General features: G+C 41.1%; 1 protein-coding gene across 2 annotated transcripts; it reads right to left on the minus strand.

Moving 5' to 3' along the window:
- Positions 1–332: 332 nt before the first annotated feature.
- Positions 333–18,760, minus strand: LOC118361012 (tyrosine-protein phosphatase non-receptor type 18-like). Of its 2 annotated transcripts, XM_052482732.1 has the most exons (16): positions 18,556–18,695; positions 17,156–17,299; positions 13,115–13,223; positions 12,928–13,004; positions 12,297–12,392; positions 12,083–12,121; positions 11,877–11,945; positions 6,176–6,238; positions 5,285–5,427; positions 4,843–4,909; positions 4,605–4,682; positions 4,391–4,480; positions 3,311–3,396; positions 1,430–1,758; positions 1,131–1,220; positions 333–881 (listed from the first exon to the last, which is right to left on the minus strand). In XM_052482732.1, the coding sequence occupies exons 2-16, from the start codon at positions 17,183–17,185 to the stop codon at positions 808–810; spliced, it is 1,440 nt and encodes a 479-aa protein (XP_052338692.1). In that variant the 5' UTR covers positions 17,186–17,299; positions 18,556–18,695; the 3' UTR covers positions 333–807. The 2 variants fall into 2 exon arrangements, with proteins under 2 accessions (XP_052338692.1, XP_035596591.1); XM_035740698.2 differs by lacking the exon at positions 17,156–17,299 and having other exon boundaries at positions 18,556–18,760.
- Between the last annotated feature and the right edge of the window lie 1,531 nt (positions 18,761–20,291).

Consider the following 20,291-nt stretch of genomic DNA (forward strand, 5'->3'; position numbering starts at 1 on the left):
TAATTGGTTAGATATTGAAGTGTATTGCAGACTTGATCTCCAGAGACTGCTCCCAGTTTTCTTCTGCAGACAGAGTATTAGCTTGGTATCTGGAAGATACACAAATGTTCATTTCTTCATATAAGAAGCTGGCTTTCGATTGATTTCTGTGACTGAAACATAATAGCTTTGAAGAGGTCAATCTTCAAAGCTGCACAGAATGTTCAACAAACTCTTTTCCAGTACAGTACACCGTTTTTACTGTGATCACAAGAACATTTATTGTATCTACATGTACACTGCAATTATTGTGTGGTACACAGGGCTAATAGAAAGACTTATTTCAAAGAACCTTGAAGAAATTGTTGTCTTTATTGTAAGTCCTTGTTACCAGCAATTAGTAGACATCAAAGCAATAAAGCATGAGTCTACCTGTGAAAACACATTTTACAATACCTGAAACATCAATAATGAAAAAACAAACAAATTAGCTCCTGTTACTATAGTGCCACCTGTTGGTTACTACAATCACACTATAGCACCACTGCACTTCAATCGGTAAATGGTATTCAAAACCAATACTTGTCTCAGAATTGAAAGTGGTTTAATATAGTTTTTTCTTTCATCAGTAATATAAATCACAAGATCTGAAAAATATACGGACTCAAATGGGTTACAAAAGATAGATAAATAGATAGATAGATGTATTTCTGTGATCACATACAGTAGATGTTCACAGCAAGTAAAAATTAATAAAGAGCCTATTCCCATTGCTTGTCAAACATGAATGAGTAAAGATGTGTCCAGGCCTGGTATATGGCTGCTATGTCATCTCTCCACACGACTCCACTCTGCCGGGGGATCCCGAGGCCCTTTGGGTTTTTTAATGCGACAGTTGAACTCTGAGGGAAAGTTGAGAAGTAATATAATAATATATATATATAATAAGGTGTGGAGAAGTGTGGTTGGAATTACTTGAAGACACCTGCAAGTGCATCTAACAGATGACATAGCCTTGTTTTGACATCCAGTCGCAATCATTTTACTCATGAGATTCTGAGGAAAGGTATATTACATTGGGTAGCTATAATGGCTTTAGATACAGTATATGACATTGGACAACATTATTAGAAAGACAAGCAGATATTCACCCATGCTACTAGGAGTGCAGCTGTTGGTCATGCGTTTGATGGGATTTGAGACATACTCATAGTCATCTTCGGTCGAGGAATGACGGTCAGCTAGAAAAAAAGCAAACGAGAAGAACCAGTAAGACATTTTCCACATAAACAATTCAACATGGCCGTCAAGGAAATGTTACTTTCAAGAAACCTGAAAGTATTGGTCACTAGATCTAGTTTGCAATATTTTGTGCAGGGCACTGATGACACAAACAAAACCATAGCTGGCCTCACATTGGTCTCCAAACACTGCCCTGAAATTCTCTCACCTGCGACCAGCTCATAGCCACTCTGGTCCTCCCCTGCCGAGGCCTCAGCTAGCCTGTGATTGGCTAGTCCGGCTGTGTCATATATGGGTGAGACAGCTGGTGGTGTTTTGGCTGGAAGACACCTGCTCTTGGGCTTGACCATGCTGTAAAGAGCACCGACATGGCATTTTGGGACGCCCAGCTCTTCGTTGTCATAGTGATGGAGAGCGGCCAGAGGGACGGTGGAAGAGGCTGGTGGCGGGAGCTGTTTGGACTTGTTGACCACGGCATATACGTCATTCATCTTTTGCTGACGAGGCCGAGGCGCTCTGTACTGCACATTAGAATATCTAAAGAGGAGTAGATATCAATATCAATTCACACAAACAGCGAAAAGCAAAAAGGTACAAATATAGCCTTGTTGTTTCTAGCCTACACACCAGATGGTCATGCCTATTATATAAGAGACTGGATTTTCATTACCAAGTCTGTTTTCTTTTGGAGCATCTACAGCGGATCTTTACTAGTCGGATAGTAGAAATGAAGATTGATAAGGAATTGCAGCTTTACCATGATGATTTCCTACTAACTATATTATTGTTTACAGAGAAATAGATCATTTTTCTCTAAGCCTGTGATGCGAGCTGAGGGATTTTCAGTAGCAGTTTAACATATGGGAGGGAGGAGAGAGGGTGTGAAAGTGAAGTTTAACAGCCCAGTTTGTCACTTCCTCTGCAACATGATGAATGTTTAGTAGTACAAGCATGGTGAAATCCTTCTGCTTCATTAATCATAAGGACGTTGTGTCCTAAAGTTCTGTTAAATGTTCATCTAAAGCTAACTGGATTAAAGTAATCTTTTATTCAAGATCATCAATGTGTACCACAACACAGTATTTCAATGTACAGTACATATTTCAATTTAGCCAACTAATTGCTTAACTGTCAAGGCAAGGAAGGTGTGTATATATTGTAAGAATCAACTACTATGAAATAGTATTACATAACTTGGTGTTGATAAGCCTACGTACACTTAAACTTCATACCCTACACACCCATCATGTAAAGCTCGCAAACATAAAACTATTGTACTGCAAACTAAAATAGAAGACTGAACTCACTTGAACAAAACAGGAAGCATTCTTTCTTCCCTTGTCTCAAAACTCTCCATCTCTATCAACCGGAGTCAACTTCCCCCATTGTGTCTGAGCACCTTACTGTGGTATCATTAACTCAGGCTGCTTATTAAAGTCACAACTGTTGTTGTAATTGTGTGTAATACAATCACACAGTATAGTGTACAGCAAGCAGTTTAGCAGTTATACTGGCGGGCCCCGGTGGCAATACATTTATAAATGCTTACCTTTACTTGGAAGAGCTGCAGTGTTGGATAGCTTTAGTCAGCTACCTAACATAAATAGCATTCCTCTCTGTCATTCCTCTCTCTCAGGTTGTTGAGTAGGCTAAATTAGCTGCATTAGCTAAGTAAGTGAAAGGTAAACTAAGAAGAAGAAAAAATAACGTTGTACGGAAGTTGTCATAATTACTGTGTAAGTCTATGAAAAGGGTTGAGAACCATGAGCCTCCTACTGTAGGTTTTGTATTAAAGTCTATGTACCCAGAGGAGGACGGAAAATAGCTGTCCTCCAGCTACACAATAGTGCTGAGATTGTGAGATTGCTGTTGAGGCTACTGTAGACCTTCATTGCAAAACAATGTGTTTTAATCAGTTATTTGGTAACATATATTTGGTGATATATTTAGTATAGTTTGATCTAAAAATTATAACATTTTTATGTTTCACTATTAAAAAAAAGAAATTCACTGAGTAGGATGGTCCTCCCCTTCCTCCACTGAAGAGAAAATCATTTGTTTCAAAGTTCATGTGTCCATGAACTCTTACCTTTCTGCAAGTGTCTGAGCGCTGGCTGATGTTGTTGGTGGAGATGTCTTCACAGATGCAACACCATCATATAAAGATTGGTTACTCTATTCAGAACAAAATCAACAGTACATCAGAGAGTTATAGGACTTTGTCTCTCATGTTCAGGCGCTGCTCTGTCTGAAAATGGGTGAAAAATTATTTTAATGCGCCAGCACTACATATCGAGGAAGCATGCAGGCTGGATGTTTCCTGCTTAACATTTCTCTTTTTTTCCTAACTCAACGCATCACATTGAAATCTCAGAGAGAAGTGTAATACAGTATGATCTGATGAAATGGATGACACAATGGGTTTTTGTCACAGAAAAAATCACACACTGGCAGCTGAAGTTATTTTCAAACTGTATAAGCTTTGATCTCATGCTGCTTTCTGACTGCATCACAGACATGCCAATAATTACCATAATCAGGGTTTGGGAGTAACTGATTACATGTAATCTGATTACAAAAAACAGTAACTGTAGTCGGTTACGTAACCGGCAAAACTATTGTCATCAGATTACAGATACTTTTAAAAAACTATATGATTACTTACTGCATTACTTTTAAATTCAGAAAGGATGTTTGTGGGGGGAAACAATTGATAAAAGCATTGACAAAAGAAGCAAGTTTAAATTTGTTCCACCTGAGCGAGTCTGACCACAAGTCAGAGACCACTATAATAACACACCAAATGGGTTTGATGGATCCTTTTTGTCTTCTTCTAATGCCTCTTAAGGGGAAAGTAATCCAAATGTAACTGAAAGCAATCAGATTACATTACTGAGTTTGGGTAATCCAAAAGTTATATTACTGATTATAATTTTAGACAGGTAACTAGTAAATGCAATGGATTACATTTAGATTAACCTACCCAACCCTGACAATAATACTGCATGCCCTCTCATGTCATTGCTTTAGTAAAGCTTGCTTGACCATGAATGCCAGTATGGCATGTGCTGAATACTGTGTTGTAGACAGGCTAACACCTGGGGGTTGGAAATAGCAATTACAAAAACATTATACTATGGTTGAACAAAAGTAGCAGTTTCTGTCTTACCTTGGTGAGATTCTGGGAGTTGTTCTCAGCTGACCGTAAAGCCTTCTCAAACATCGAAGCCACGGCAGAAAACACAAACCGATACTGTTCCTGAGTGGAGAGATGGGAAAAATATTATTTCCACAGTAGAGTATTTCAGTATGTACTATAACACATAGATGTAAATAAACATAATTTTGGATCTGATATTAAATTCTGTCTGATAATAAAATACCTTTGTCTGAACTGCTGATGGCCTCTGACTCCTTAGTTCCACTACAATCTTCATGATACTGAAATCTTCTTTAATTTGCTGGTGTGGAAACATGGATTAACCGAAACACTCACTTATCGTTTTTACAGTTTGTATTGTTCTTGTTTTATTATTCATCGGTGCAGCATACAAATGTTTTGTTAAACCAATTCCCTAAAGGATGCCATCAATGTACTGTCCTGAACATAAGTAGTAATACCTTTGTGACAAGAAGATCGTGAACATAATCCAGGGCACAAATCACCCCTGTTCTTCCGCAACCAGCACTGGAAATAGAAGAGAAAAATAGCTGCTTCATTTATCACTCTGGTAACACTAGAACATAACCACAGACGGCCACAACATGGACATAAGTCATATGAGTCGACGGACCACATCAGGTCCTGAATATTTAACATTTCTCGCTTCATTTAAATTTCGTCATTAAAATGCATTGAGCTCAAGGAGTACATGTGGCCTCGTGATAAACAACATTAAATTATGTGCATGGATGGATTTTAATGGGCATATGGATCATAATCTGTCTGAGCATGATCATTACATCTCAGAGCACAAAAAGCTCACCAGGCAGACAGTAATGACAGCTTGGCATTTTGGGCTGTGCTGTATCAAATGTACTGTAGAGTAGGAGACAAACAAACCTGCAGTGGATGAGAACAGGGCTAGTGTTGTTTCCTTGGTCTTTGCGAGCCATATCCATCATTCCTAAAATACCATAAACGGTGTATGGAACGTCATGATCAGGCCAAGCTGTGTATTGGAATTGAGAGATTTTCCGTGTTTCCTAGCACAAAACATGGTTTGCATTTACTACCCTACCAAGCAAAAGAACGGTAACTGCACATTTTGTCAAAAATTAGTTATTGACATTTTGTATACATTAAATATATGCTTTATCATGTGGACAAATATCCTGCCTACATTGTGTTGTGTTATGGAGAAAATGGGGGTTATGTTTACAGTAACTGGAAAAAGGTAGTAACTGCCATCAATTCAGTTACTGCCTTTTACCTTGGTTTCACTGAGCTTTGGACTGGTGTCCACGGTGTACCATGGTATTATTTATTATTCTTTACTGATACAAACTATATGACACTGACAACCACGTACAAATAAATATATTAACACAAGTCTGTGTAAAAAAATTAATATATATATATTCCAGTGGGTGTACCAAGCAAGAAGGCAGTAACTGCCGTCTAGTGTCAAAGGTCATGTCAGGGGTCAGGGTCAATATTAATAAAAAATAACCTCATTGTAACAATAAAACATAGTAACAATAAAACAACTTTGAAGTCATTTTTCTCAGTTTCACTCTATGAGCAAATACTGCTAATTTGCTTGGTCGGGCAGATTACTTCACTGGCTCCCTCATTCAACTTCCTGGAAATTTACAAACAATGTGAGATTATCCAAAGTGAATAACGGTTGTTGGAAGATACTGATTAAATTCAACCATTTTGAAGAATTGTGTAACTAGTGCTGCACAGAAATAAAACAATATTTCCCCTTTTTCATAGTTGGACACTTACCTCATGATATCTCACTGTCAGAGCGCGGAAAACTACTTCCTCATTTGGGCTGGATTCCTGAAACTGGAAAAGACATTTCACTAAACATTTTCTAGTGTTTCCTGAAACAGATCCCTGTGTTCCATGCAGACAACAACATATGGGTCAATGTGCAGTGCCATGAAATAACAAAATAGAGTACACTTTTTTTAACCTTTATTTAACTAGGCAAGTCAGTTAAGAACAAATTCTTATTTTCAATGACGGTCTAGGAACAGTGGGTTAACTGCCTGTTCAGGGGCAGAACGACAGATTTGTACCTTGTCAGCTCAAGGATTTGAACTTGCGGTTACTAGTCCAACACTCTAACCACTAGGCTACCCTGCCGCCCCTTAGTTCACAGGAAATGACAAATCATCTCTACAGGCTGTTAGATAAAAATGGAACTCTTCATGAATAGTTTCAGAAGACTATAGGGCAACAGCACTATGTGCACACTGGAACATTGGTGTGAGAGGCAACCCGCCTGTCTAGAGACACCATATTTCATCAATAGTAATACAACTGTGCACATACACTACCGTTCAAGAGTTTGGGGTCACTTAGAAATGTCATTGTTTAAAAAAACAAATGTCATTGTTTTTTTTTACCCCTTTTCCTCCCCAATTTCGTGGTATCCAATTGTTTTAGTAGCTACTATCTTGTCTCATCGCTACAACTCCCGTACGGGCTTGGGAGAGACGAAGGTTGAAAGTCATGCGTCCTCCGATACACAACCCAACCACACCGCACTGCTTCTTAACACAGCGCCATCCAACCCAGAAGCCAGCCGCACCAATGTGTCAGAGGAAACACCGTGCACCTGGCAACCTTGGTTAGCGCGCACTGCGCCCGGCCCACCACAGGAGTCGCTGGTGCGCGATGAGACAAGGATTTCCCTACTGGCCAAACGAACCCAGAGTCTCTGGTGGCACAGCTAGCGCTGCAGTACAGTGCCCTTGACCACTGCGCCACCCGGGAGGCCAAAATGTCCTTGTTTTTGATAGAAAAGTAATTTTTTTGTCCATTAAAATAACATCAAATTGATCAGAAATACAGTGTAGACATTGTTCATAACACAAATTACTATTGTAGTTGGAAACAGCAGTATTTTTATGGAATATCTACATAGACGTACAGAGGCCTGTTATCAGCAACCATCACTCCTGTGTTCCAATGACACGTTGTGTTAGCTAATCCACGTTTATCATTTTAAAAGGTGAATTGATAGTTAGAAAACCTTTTTGCAATTATGTTAGCACAGCTGAAAACTGTTGTGCTGTCACGACTTCTGCCGAAGTTGGTGCCTCTCCTTGTTCAGTGGTCATCGTCACCGGCTTTCTAGCTGCCCCCGATCCACGTTTCTGTTTCCATTTGTTATGTCTTGATTTGTTATTTTGTTATGTCTGGTTCCCATTACGTTATTATTATTCCCCTATTTAACCCTCTGGTTCTCATTATGTTTTGTGCGTGATTGTTCCTGGTTTTGTGTTCGTCTTTTGTGTTAGGGTTTGTTATCCCTGCGTGGATTTATTGGCTGTTTATTTTTCTGAGTAAAGTACGTTATTTTACTCAGTTCTGTGTCCTGCGCCTGACTCCGTCCTCATCTCTACACAACTGACACTTGACATGTGCTTATTATAGAAGCAATAAAACTGGCCTTCGTTAGACACGTTGAGTACCCGGAGTGTTACCATTTGTGGGTTCATTTACAGGCTCAAAATGGCCAGAAACAAATAACTTTCTTCTGAAACTTGTCAGTCTATTCTTGTTCTGTGAAATGAAGGCTATTCCATGCGAGAAATTGCCAAGAAACTGAAGATCTCGTACAACGCTGTGTACTATTTCCTTCACAGAACAGCGCAAACTGGCTCTAACCAGAATAGAAAGAGGAGTGGGAGGCCCCGGTGCACAACTGAGGCCAGCATCCCGGAGTCACCTCTTCACTGTTGACGGTGAGACTGGTGTTTTGCCGGTACTATTTAATGAAGCTGCCAGTTAAGGACTTTACATTTACATTACATTTAAGTCATTTAGCAGACGCTCTTATCCAGAGCGACTTACAAATTGGTGCATTCACCTTATGACATCCAGTGGAACAGCCACTTTACAATAGTGCATCTAAATCTTTTAAGGGGGGTGAGAAGGATTACTTTATCCTATCCTAGGTATTCCTTAAAGAGGTGGGGTTTCAGGTGTCTCTGGAAGGTGGTGATTGACTCTGCTGTCCTGGCGTCGTGAGGGAGTGTGTTCCACCATTGGGGAGCCAGAGCAGCGAACAGTTTTGACTGGGCTGAGCGGGAACTGTACTTCCTCAGTGGTAGGGAGGCGAGCAGGCCAGAGGTGGATGAACGCAGTGCCCTTGTTTGGGTGTAGGGCCTGATCAGAGCCTGGAGGTACTGAGGTGCCGTTCCCCTCACAGCTCCGTAGGCAAGCACCATGGTCTTGTAGCGGATGCGAGCTTCAACTGGAAGCCAGTGGAGAGAGCGGAGGAGCGGGGTGACGTGAGAGAACTTGGGAAGGTTGAACACCAGACGGGCTGCGGCGTTCTGGATGAGTTGTAGGGGTTTAATGGCACAGGCAGGGAGCCCAGCCAACAGCGAGTTGCAGTAATCCAGACGGGAGATGACAAGTGCCTGGATTAGGACCTGCGCCGCTTCCTGTGTGAGGCAGGGTCGTACTCTGCGGATGTTGTAGAGCATGAACCTACAGGAACGGGCCACTGCCTTGATGTTAGTTGAGAACGACAGGGTGTTGTCCAGGATCACGCCAAGGTTCTTAGCGCTCTGGGAGGAGGACACAATGGAGTTGTCAACCGTGATGGCGAGATCATGGAACGGGCAGTCCTTCCCCGGGAGGAAGAGCAGCTCCGTCTTGCCGAGGTTCAGCTTGAGGTGGTGATCCGTCATCCACACTGATATGTCTGCCAGACATGCAGAGATGCGATTCACCACCTGGTCATCAGAAGGAGGAAAGGAGAAGATTAATTGTGTGTCGTCTGCATAGCAATGATAGGAGAGACCATGTGAGGTTATGACAGAGCCAAGTGACTTGGTGTATAGCGAGAATAGGAGAGGGCCTAGAACAGAGCCCTGGGGGACACCAGTGGTGAGAGCGCGTGGTGAGGAGACAGATTCTCGCCACGCCACCTGGTAGGAGCGACCTGTCAGGTAGGACGCAATCCAAGCGTGGGCCGCGCCGGAGATGCCCAACTCGGAGAGGGTGGAGAGGAGGATCTGATGGTTCACAGTATCGAAGGCAGCCGATAGGTCTAGAAGGATGAGAGCAGAGGAGAGAGAGAGTTAGCTTTAGCGGTGCGGAGCGCCTCCGTGATACAGAGAAGAGCAGTCTCAGTTGAATGACTAGTCTTGAAACCTGACTGATTTGGATCAAGAAGGTCATTCTGAGAGAGATAGCGGGAGAGCTGGCCAAGGACGGCACGTTCAAGAGTTTTGGAGAGAAAAGAAAGAAGGGATACTGGTCTGTAGTTGTTGACATCGGAGGGATCGAGTGTAGGTTTTTTCAGAAGGGGTGCAACTCTCGCTCTCTTGAAGACGGAAGGGACGTAGCCAGCGGTCAGGGATGAGTTGATGAGCGAGGTGAGGTAAGGGAGAAGGTCTCCGGAAATGGTCTGGAGAAGAGAGGAGGGGATAGGGTCGAGCGGGCAGGTTGTTGGGCGGCCGGCCATCACAAGACGCGAGATTTCATCTGGAGAGAGAGGGGAGAAAGAGGTCAGAGCACCGGGTAGGGCAGTGTGAGCAGAACCAGCGGTGTCGTTTGACTTAGCAAACGAGGATCGGATGTCGTCGACCTTCTTTTCAAAATGGTTGACGAAGTCATCTGCAGAGAGGGAGGAGGGGGGGAGGGAGAGGAGGATTCAGGAGGGAGGAGAAGGTGGCAAAGAGCTTCCTAGGGTTAGAGGCAGATGCTTGGAATTTAGAGTGGTAGAAAGTGGCTTTAGCAGCAGAGACAGAGGAGGAAAATGTAGAGAGGAGGGAGCGAAAGGATGCCAGGTCCGCAGGGAGGCGAGTTTTCCTCCATTTCCGCTCGGCTGCCCGGAGCCCTGTTCTGTGAGCTCGCAATGAGTCGTCGAGCCACGGAGCGGGAGGGGAGGACCGAGCCGGCCTGGAAGATAGGGGACATAGAGAGTCAAAGGATGCAGAAAGGGAGGAGAGGAGGGTTGAGGAGGCAGAATCAGGAGATAGGTTGGAGAAGGTTTGAGCAGAGGGAAGAGATGATAGGATGGAAGAGGAGAGAGTAGCGGGGGAGAGAGAGCGAAGGTTGGGACGGCGCGATACCATCCGAGTAGGGGCAGTGTGGGAAGTGTTGGATGAGAGCGAGAGGGAAAAGGATACAAGGTAGTGGTCGGAGACTTGGAGGGGAGTTGCAATGAGGTTAGTGGAAGAACAGCATCTAGTAAAGATGAGGTCGAGCGTATTGCCTGCCTTGTGAGTAGGGGGGGAAGGTGAGAGGGTGAGGTCAAAAGAGGAAAGGAGTGGAAAGAAGGAGGCAGAGAGGAATGAGTCAAAGGTAGACGTGGGGAGGTTAAAGTCGCCCAGAACTGTGAGAGGTGAGCCGTCCTCAGGAAAGGAGCTTATCAAGACATTAAGCTCATTGATGAACTCTCCGAGGGGACCTGGAGGGCGATAAATGATAAGGATGTTAAGCTTGAAAGGGCTGGTAACCGTGACAGCATGAAATTCAAAGGACGCGATAGACAGATGGGTAAGGGGAGAAAGAGAGAATGACCACTTGGGAGAGATGAGGATCCCGGTGCCACCACCCCGCTGACCAGAAGCTCTCGGGGTGTGCGAGAACACGTGGGCGGACGAAGAGAGAGCAGTAGGAGTAGCAGTGTTATCTGTGGTGATCCATGTTTCCGTCAGTGCCAAGAAGTCGAGGGACTGGAGGGAGGCATAGGCTGAGATGAACTCTGCCTTGTTGACCGCAGATCGGCAGTTCCAGAGGCTACCGGAGACCTGGAACTCCACGTGGGTCGTGCGCGCTGGGACCACCAGATTAGGGTGGCCGCGGCCACGCGGTGCGGAGCATTTGTATGGTCTGTGCAGAGAGGAGATAACAGGGATAGACAGACACATAGTTGACAGGCTACAGAAGAGGCTACGCTAATGCAAGGAGATTGCAATGACAAGTGGACTACACGTCTCGAATGTTCAGAAAGTTAAGCTTACGTAGCAAGAATCTTATTGACTAAAATAATTAAAATGATACAGTACTGCTGAAGTAGACTTGTGAGGCATCTGTTTCTCAAACTAGACACTCTAATAGAATAGCTTTCATTTTTGAGAACAATAATAGACTGATGAGTTTCAGAAGAAAGTGATTTGTTTCTAGCCATTTTGAGCATGTAATCGAACCCACAAATGGTGATGCTCCATATACTCAACGAGTCTAAAGAAGGCCAGTTGTATTGCTTCTTTAATCAGTACAACAGTTTTCAGCTTTGCTAACATAATTGCAAAAGGGTTTTCTAATGATTAATTAGCCTTTTAAAATAATAAACTTAAAAAGCCAACACAACGTGCCATTGGAACACAGGAGTGATGGTTGCTGATAATGGGCCTCTGTACACCTATGTAGATATTCCATAAAAAATCTGCCGTTTCCAGCTACAATAGTGATTTACATACAATATAATGAAGATATACTGACAAACACTTACATTTGACACAATAAAGGGACCAAAATGGGTTGTTTCTTTGAAAGTAGTCCAGTAGCACTCACACTTTTTCTACAAAAAGACATTGAATAAAATATTAAGTGGACACAAGCATCAAAATCATACAGTTCATAAATCTTACAGTATACTAATACGTTTACACTCCCACTGTGCCTTTTTCAACAAGAGGTGACTAAAAGGGCATTTACTTTTCCCATTTCAATTTCTCTGCAAGCCATGATTATGACCTAAAACAGGGAGAGAAAATATGGCAACCATAAGATATGGAGACAATTCTCCCATTATTCATCTTTTAGTGTCATTTTTTTCCTATATATTTAGTAATAGAGTAAATTATATGGAAACAGAGCTACTGTACAAGCTGCACTACATGTATATAAAGCTGAAAATGATCTTCCATACCTTTACATCATACTGCCAAATCATTCGCCAGAAGTCCACCAAAGTGTGTCTCAGAGGCCCTTGGGTCGCTATGTATTTTTTGGTCTTTGTTGCACCCTAGAGGAGAGATTAAATAAAGCAATCAGTTTAAAGAGCAACTGCTTTTTAAAAACAACAAATCCCTTTGAAAATGGCCTATGTGACATCGATATGAGTCAAAAACAGTGATTCTAGTGTCAAAATGTACTACAAAGCGTAAATAGGATCATTTTGGTCATAAAGTCAGTCTGGTCTAAAATGGAGTTTGGAACAACTGTGTCACAACAGGTGAATTAAGGTTGGGTTTTGATTTGACGATGTCCATTTGCCCACAAACATATGGGTGAACAAATTAATTACTGATTAATCTTGAATCATTCTGTGGATTTTGATGGAAAAAAATAGGCTTCCCTGTCTACAGTGTCTCATGGGGACAAACATCATTAACCAAATGCAGAATCTGTCAAGAAACACACCTTTAAGACTGAAATCAAATTTTTCTAATAAGCAACAGAAAAACACAGGTGCCAATCGATGTGTTCAGTGACTCTTTCAGATTGAGCTGAATAATGATACAAAATAGGACTGTTGACAAATGGGAGCAATACTGTACCTTAATGAAGCTGGCGTTGATATAGTCCAAATCATTCTCATTTGTCAGTAGAGTCAGGGGCACACGGGTCTGGTCATCTATATAAAAATACATGAGTTTTTGTTCAGATAAGTTTAATATTAAGCAAGAATCTAATTTTCAATTAGAGTAAAAAAAACTGTTTTTAAGCCTCTATTGTGGTGCTTACATGGTAAAATGTCTCTGTAACGGTTCTTCTTTACATTCTCCATCAGTTCCCCCGCTATCGTGGTAAGGCCAACATCTTTCTTGATGACAGAAGTCTGAGCACGAATATTCTACAAACAAATAAAGACAAACATAACACATGAAAGCTGAGTTTGGGAGAAATGTCCATTGTAAAAGTGAAAGTCACCCAGTAAAATACTTGAGTAAAAGTCTAAAAGTATTTGGTTTTAACTATCAAAAGTAAATGTAATTGCTAAAATATCCTTAAATATCAAAAGTAAAAGTTAAAATTCCTTATATTAAGCAAACCAGACGGCACAAATGTTTTTAGTTTTTATTTAAGGGTAGCTAGCGGCACACTTCAACACTTATTTACAAATGAAGCATTTATGTTTAATGAGTCTGCCAGATAAGAGGCGGTAGGGATGACCAGGAATGTTCTCTCGATGAGTGTGTGAATTGGAACATTTTCCTGTCCTACTAAGCATTCTAAATATAATGAGTACTTTTGGGTGTCAGGAAAAATGTATGGAGTAAAAAGTACATTATTTTCTAATATAGGAATGTAGTCAAGTAAAAGTAAAAGTAGTCAAAAATATAAAGAGTAAAGTAAAGTACAGATACAATGGGGAGAACAAGTATTCGATAACCTGCTAAATTGGCAGTGTTTCCTACTTACAAAGCATGTAGAGGTCTGTAACTTTTCACATAGGTACACTTCAACTGTGAGAGGACGGAATCTAAAACAAAAACCCAGAAATCACATTGTATGATTTTTAAGTCATTCATTTACATTTTATTGCATGACATAAGTATTTGATCCATCAGAAAAGCAGAATTTAATATTTGGTACAGAAACCTTTGTTTGCAATTACAGAGATCATATGTTTCCTGTAGTTCTTGACCAGGTTTGCACACACTGAAGCAGGGATTTTGGCCCACTCCTCCATACAGACCTTCTCCAGATCCTTCAGGTTTTGGGGCTGTCGCTGGGCAATACGGACTTTCAGCTCCCTCCAAAGACTTTCTATTGGTTTTGGGTCTGGAGACTGGCTACTCCAGGACCTTGAGATGCTTCTTACGGAGCCACTCCTTAGTTGCCCTGGCTGTGTGTTTCGGGTCATTGTCATGCTGGAAGACCCAGCCACGACCCATCTTCAATGCTCTTACTGAGGGAAGGAGGTTGTTGGCCAAGATCTTGCGATACATGGCCCCATCTATTCTCCCCTCAATACGGTGCAGTCGTCCTGTCCCCTTTGCAGAAAAGAATGCTGTTTCCACCTCCATGCTTCACAGTTGGGATGGTGTTCTTTGGGTTGTACTCATCCCTCTTCTTCCTCCAAACATGGCGAGTGGAGTTTAGACCAAAAAGCTCTATTTTTGTCTCATCAGACCACATGACCTTCTCCCATTCCTCCTCTGGATCATCCAGATGGTCATTGGCAAACATCAGACGGGCCTGGACATGCGCTGGCTTGAGCAGGGGGACCTTGCGTGCGCTGCAGGATTTTAATCCATGACGGCGTAGTGTGTTACTAATGGTTTTCTTTGAGACTGTGGTCCCAGCTCTCTTAAGGTCATTGACCAGGTCCTGCCGTGTAGTTCTGGGCTGATACCTCACCTTCCTCATGATCATTGATGCCCCACAACGTGAGATCTTGCATGGAGTCCCAGACCGATGGTGATTGGCCCTTCATCTTGAACTTCTTCCATTTTCTAATAATTGCGCCAACAGTTGTTGCCTTCTCACCAAGCTGCTTGCCTATTGTCCTGTAGCCCATCCCAGCCTTTTGCAGGTCTACAATTTGAACCCTGATGACTTTACACAGCTCTCTGGTCTTGGCCATTGTGGACGGGTTGGAGTCTGTTTGATTGAGTGTGTGGACAGGTGTCTTTTATACAGGTAACGAGTTCAAACAGGTGCAGTTAATACAGGTAATGAATGGAGAACAGGAGGGTTTCTTAAAGAATAACTATCAGGTCTGTGAGAGCCGGAATTCTTACTGGTTGGTAGGTGATCAAATACATATGTCATGCAATAAAATGCAAATGAATTACTTAAAAATCATACAATGTGATTTTCTGGATTTTTGTTTTAGATTCCGTCTCTCACAGTTGAAGTGTACCTATGATAAAAAATGACAGACCTCTACATGCTTTGTAAGTAAGAAAACCTGCAAAATCGGCAGTGTATCAAATACTTGTTCTCCCCACTGTACATAAAAAAATATTTAAGTACAGGACGACTGCACCGTATTGAGGGGAGAATGGATGGGGCCATGTATCGCAAGATCTTGGCCAACAACCTCCTTCCCTCAGTAAGAGCATTGAAGATGGGTCGTGGCTGGGTCTTCCAGCATGACAATGACCCGAAACACACAGCCAGGGCAACTAAGGAGTGGCTCCGAAAGAAGCATCTCAAGGTCCTGGAGTGGCCTAGCCAGTCTCCAGACCCGAAACCAATAGAAAGTCTTTGGAGGGAGCTGAAAGTCCGTATTGCCCAGCGACAGCCCCGAAACCTGAAGGATCTGGAGAAGGTCTGTATGGAGGAGTGGGCCAAAATCCCTGCTTCAGTGTGTGCAAACCTGGTCAAGAACTACATGAAACATATGATCTCTGTAATTGTAAACAAAGGTTTCTGTACCAAATATTAAATTCTGCTTTTCTGATGTATCAAATACTTATGTCATGCAATAAAATGTAAATTAATGACTTAAAAATCATACAATGTGATTTCTGGATTTTTGTTTTAGATTCCGTCCTCTCACAGTTGAAGTGTACCTATGAGAAAAATTACAGACCCCTACATGCTTTGTAAGTAAGAAAACCTGCAAAATCGGCAGTGTATCAAATACTTGTTCTCCCCACTGTACATAAAAAATTACTTAAGTAGTTCTTTAAAGTAGTACTTTAAAGTATTTTTACTTATTTAAGTACTTTACACAACTGCATACAGTGATATCTAAGATGTTACACATGAAACATATAAGAAGCCCGTAGCTTAGTGCAAGAACTCACAATCCAATTTACGCAGGAGCTAATGTAGCTGACAGTCAACGACACGCAACAGTATCAATATGGCTTGCTATTTTTTTTTTATACATGTATCTGAGAAATGAAAGGCCCCTGAGTGGAAATAGACTTGTCTTTGTCAACCACAAAAAAAAATATAGGTTGCTTACACATATTTTGCAAACGTTTTCGTGGGTGTGGTGAAATATCAGAATAAACACATAAAAACCTGTGGTGTTTTTCACCACAGATGTCTGTGTTAAGCTACTGTAATGTGGAACCAGTAAAGAAAGGCTGGGCAGTTATGTGATAACACAGGTCTCTTCACAGCCTACAATAGACATCATTACATTATTACGTGACCACCATTTCTCACTTTGCGCATTCTGTCACTTGAATTGGGCTACTTAGAAAAGAGTTCACCTGTATTACTATTTTGGTCATTGTTGTCATTGATTCAACATACAAACATAACCATGTTTATTGATAAAAAACTGGCTCTGGAAATGAAAAGACACTGACATAATTCACAATGGACCAGTAGGGCTGAAAGGGCAGTGCTGTAACAAGGAAATGTTAGTGGACTCGGTGTTAATAGATAACTCACTTTGCAATCTAGATGAGGAACAAAATGACTAGCCTACCTATCTTGAAACAGAAGTTCAGATGTAACAAAAACCTACAGTAGCTACAGTTGAAGTCTGAAGTTTACATACACTTAGGTTGGAGTCAACCACTCCACAAATGTCTTGTTAACAAACTATAGTTTTGGCAAGTCGGTTAGGACATCTACTTTGCGCATGACACAAGTCATTTTTCCAACAATTGTTTACAGACAGATTATTTCACTTGTAATTCACTGTATCACAATTCTAGTGGGTCAGACGTTTACATACACTAAGTTGACTGTGCCTTTAAACAGCTTGGAAAATTCCAGAAAATTATGTCATGGCTTTAGAGATTCTGATAGGCTAATTGACATAATTTGAGTCAATTGGAGGTGTACCTGTGGATGTATTTCAAGGCCTACCTTCAAACTCAGTGCCTCTTTGCTTGACATCGTGGAAGAATCAAAAAGAAATCAGCAAAGATCTCAGAAAAATTATTGTAGACCTCCACAAGTCTGGTTCATCCTTGGGAGCAATGTCCAAACACCTGAAGGGACCACGATCATCTGTACAAACAATAGTATGCAAATATAAACACCATGGGACCACGTAGCCATCATACCACTCAGGAAGGAGGCGCATTCTGTCTCCTAGAGATGAACATACTTTGGTGCGAAAAGTGCAAATCAATCCCAGAACAACAGCAAAGGACCTTGTGAAGATGCTGGAAGTAACAGGTACAAAAGTATCTATATCCACAGTAAAATGAGTCCTATATCGACATAACCTGAAAGGCTGCTCAGCAAGGAAGAAGCCACTGCTCCAAAACCGCCATAAAAAAGCCAGACTACGTTTTGCAACTGCACATGGGGACAAAGATTGTACTTTTTTGAGAAATGTCCTCTGGTCTGATGAAACAAAAATATAACTGTTTGGCCATAATGACCATTGTTACATTTGTAGGAAAAAGGGAGATGCTTGCAAGCAAAAGAATACCTTGACTCAGTTACACCAGCTCTGTCAGGAGGAATGAGCCAAAATTCACCCAACTTATTGTGAGAAGCTACCCGAAATGTTTGACCCAAGTTAAACAATTTAAAGGCAATGCTACCAAATACTTAATTGAGTGTATGTAAACTTCTGACACACTGGGAATGTGATGAAATATATAAAAGCTGAAATAAATAATTATCTCTAATATTATTCTGACGTTTCACATTCTTAAAATAAAGTGGTGATTCTAACTGACCTAAGACAAGGAATTTTTACTCGGGTGAAATGTTAGGAATTGTTGAAAACTGAGTTTAAATGTATTTTGCTAAGGTGTATGTAAACTTCTGACTTTAACTGTAAATAGACTTCTGCAAATGTCACCATTCAGTGTTTTGTAAAAATAAAACTGAATTAGTGGTTTACTTCTATGTACACTTCTTTCTAAATGTGCCTTAAAGACTGATTTGAAAGGTCTGTGTTAAATAGGCTACATTCGAGATTGTGCATTTATTTATACTATAGAGAAAGCAAAGAGCCAACATGATTTTCAGCTTTATTACAGGGGAAAAAATGTAGTAGCCTACTTTTCCTTTATCCTACCTTGCAGGTTTACCCCATCTGGACCAGTGATAGACATGTTGCACATCACAAAACATCACTAGACCTATTTTAACCAGTTAATTGCAATCAATTTATGAATACACATGCCCTAAATCATATATTTTACATCTGAAAATATTGCCTGATCTTATTTGTCTATATATGGGAATTAATTATCAACTAACAATAGAGAGTTATGGTGATGGTCACACCAAGGATTCCCACTTACAATATACTCAGACGAGATGTTGCCCTCCGCTCTGCTGTCATCTGCCAAGGACATCTGACCCACGAACCTCGATAGGTTCTCCATCTGCGCGACTATGGATGTCAATTTCACTTTTTAAATGCCAGGCAGTGGTTGACCGCTTTTGTATCAATACAATTCGAGACAAACGCAGAGCGCCTTGCCGCTCCCGTCTCTACCGCGATGATGAGCCTTTAAGTTCCGCGTGTACCTCTTGGAACGTTCCTCATGTCACTGTCACTACAGGACAGTCATGTACATTTCCGCATTGAAGGCTACTTTGCCTTAATTATTGGCGTGAGGTGAGGCATTTTCACATAAACTCCAATACACTACAACAGCTGGAAACATGTATAGCATTTATTTTTTTGCAAACAATGATATTTAAAGCATATTTTAAAATAATGTAAAGCTTTTTCAAAGCTTTATCATGAAGTTAGTTATACAATTAAATATAGGCGAATGTTTTATTTTTACATAACGTTATCAAGCAGGCTATCAGTACACTAATCTAATTTAGACCTATAATATAAGTGAAATCTAAAACGTGCACCCTGATAAGATTTTCAGAAAGATTGATAAGCCTTACACGTTCTAAAAATATATATCATATGCGGTTTATTGCATTGGCCAGAGGATTCATTAACCCATATGAACTCAGAGCCTCTGTATTCTAACAGGAATTGTAACATCACGGAAGTTTTCTGAGTGTTTTAGATTGGTGTTCTACTGCCTATTCCTATTAGGGAAGGCATATCGAGGCATGGTTTACTGTAACTGTACCTTCAATGCATCAGAAGATACCTCATCATCAGCACGTGCCTTTTTTTTTGCATCGCAATAATACAGGAAAATGGCTAGCCTATCCATAGCTGTGTCCAGATTCACAGACACCAGTTACACTCAAAACGGGTGGCCTTATTTACCTCACTTGCCTGCTTAAATTTAAACAGACTGGGAAAATGATCGTCAATTTAACTGTGAATGGTGAAAGATTTTCATGCGAATATTCTAAAATCCGCATTTTCCAGTTTTTATGCCGTTAAAGTAAAGACACAAACAGGAAGTTTCGGTCCAATTTATAAATGCCGACAGATAGGCCTAATTTGTTTGTTCGACATGGTAGGATCTTTTTGTGTCGGTTTAATTAATTATGCGAGAAATGGCGATGAAACGCATTAATGCGATAATATTGATGTAATAAGCATCATATCGATGTAAACTTGGAGTCATGCGATGATATGTTGTGTGGTCCTCCCACTACGACTAGGGAAACCATGCAGTTTACTAGGCTACAGATGAAATAACTCATGTTGAACTTCACAGGGTGATGAAAGTGCATGGTGATCTTGATGCTATTTTCCAATAAATATTGAAGGTCTGATTCTGGTGACAGGATGATGTATGCTTGACTTCCATTTGACAATAATAAATATTCTTGCTCTTATGCATAATAAGCTCATCATGTAGACTAGCCGAACTGCACGGTATCTGCAAACTGTTCAGAGCAAGTGTCAAGACCACAGTCGGCATATTTGCTACATATTTAACTCAACAGGTTATTTTTTACAAAACTATTGGTAGAGTAGAAAATGCGATGGAAACACATTGAACTTTAGATGTTTATTTGGTACATGAAAACATAAGCGAAAAAGTACATTGTGTGCACTTCATCACACACTATTTTCTATCTGCAACAAGTCAATTTGGTGGAAACA

This window comes from Oncorhynchus keta, chromosome 28 (genome assembly GCF_023373465.1).
Source record: "Oncorhynchus keta strain PuntledgeMale-10-30-2019 chromosome 28, Oket_V2, whole genome shotgun sequence".
NCBI lineage: Eukaryota > Metazoa > Chordata > Actinopteri > Salmoniformes > Salmonidae > Oncorhynchus > Oncorhynchus keta.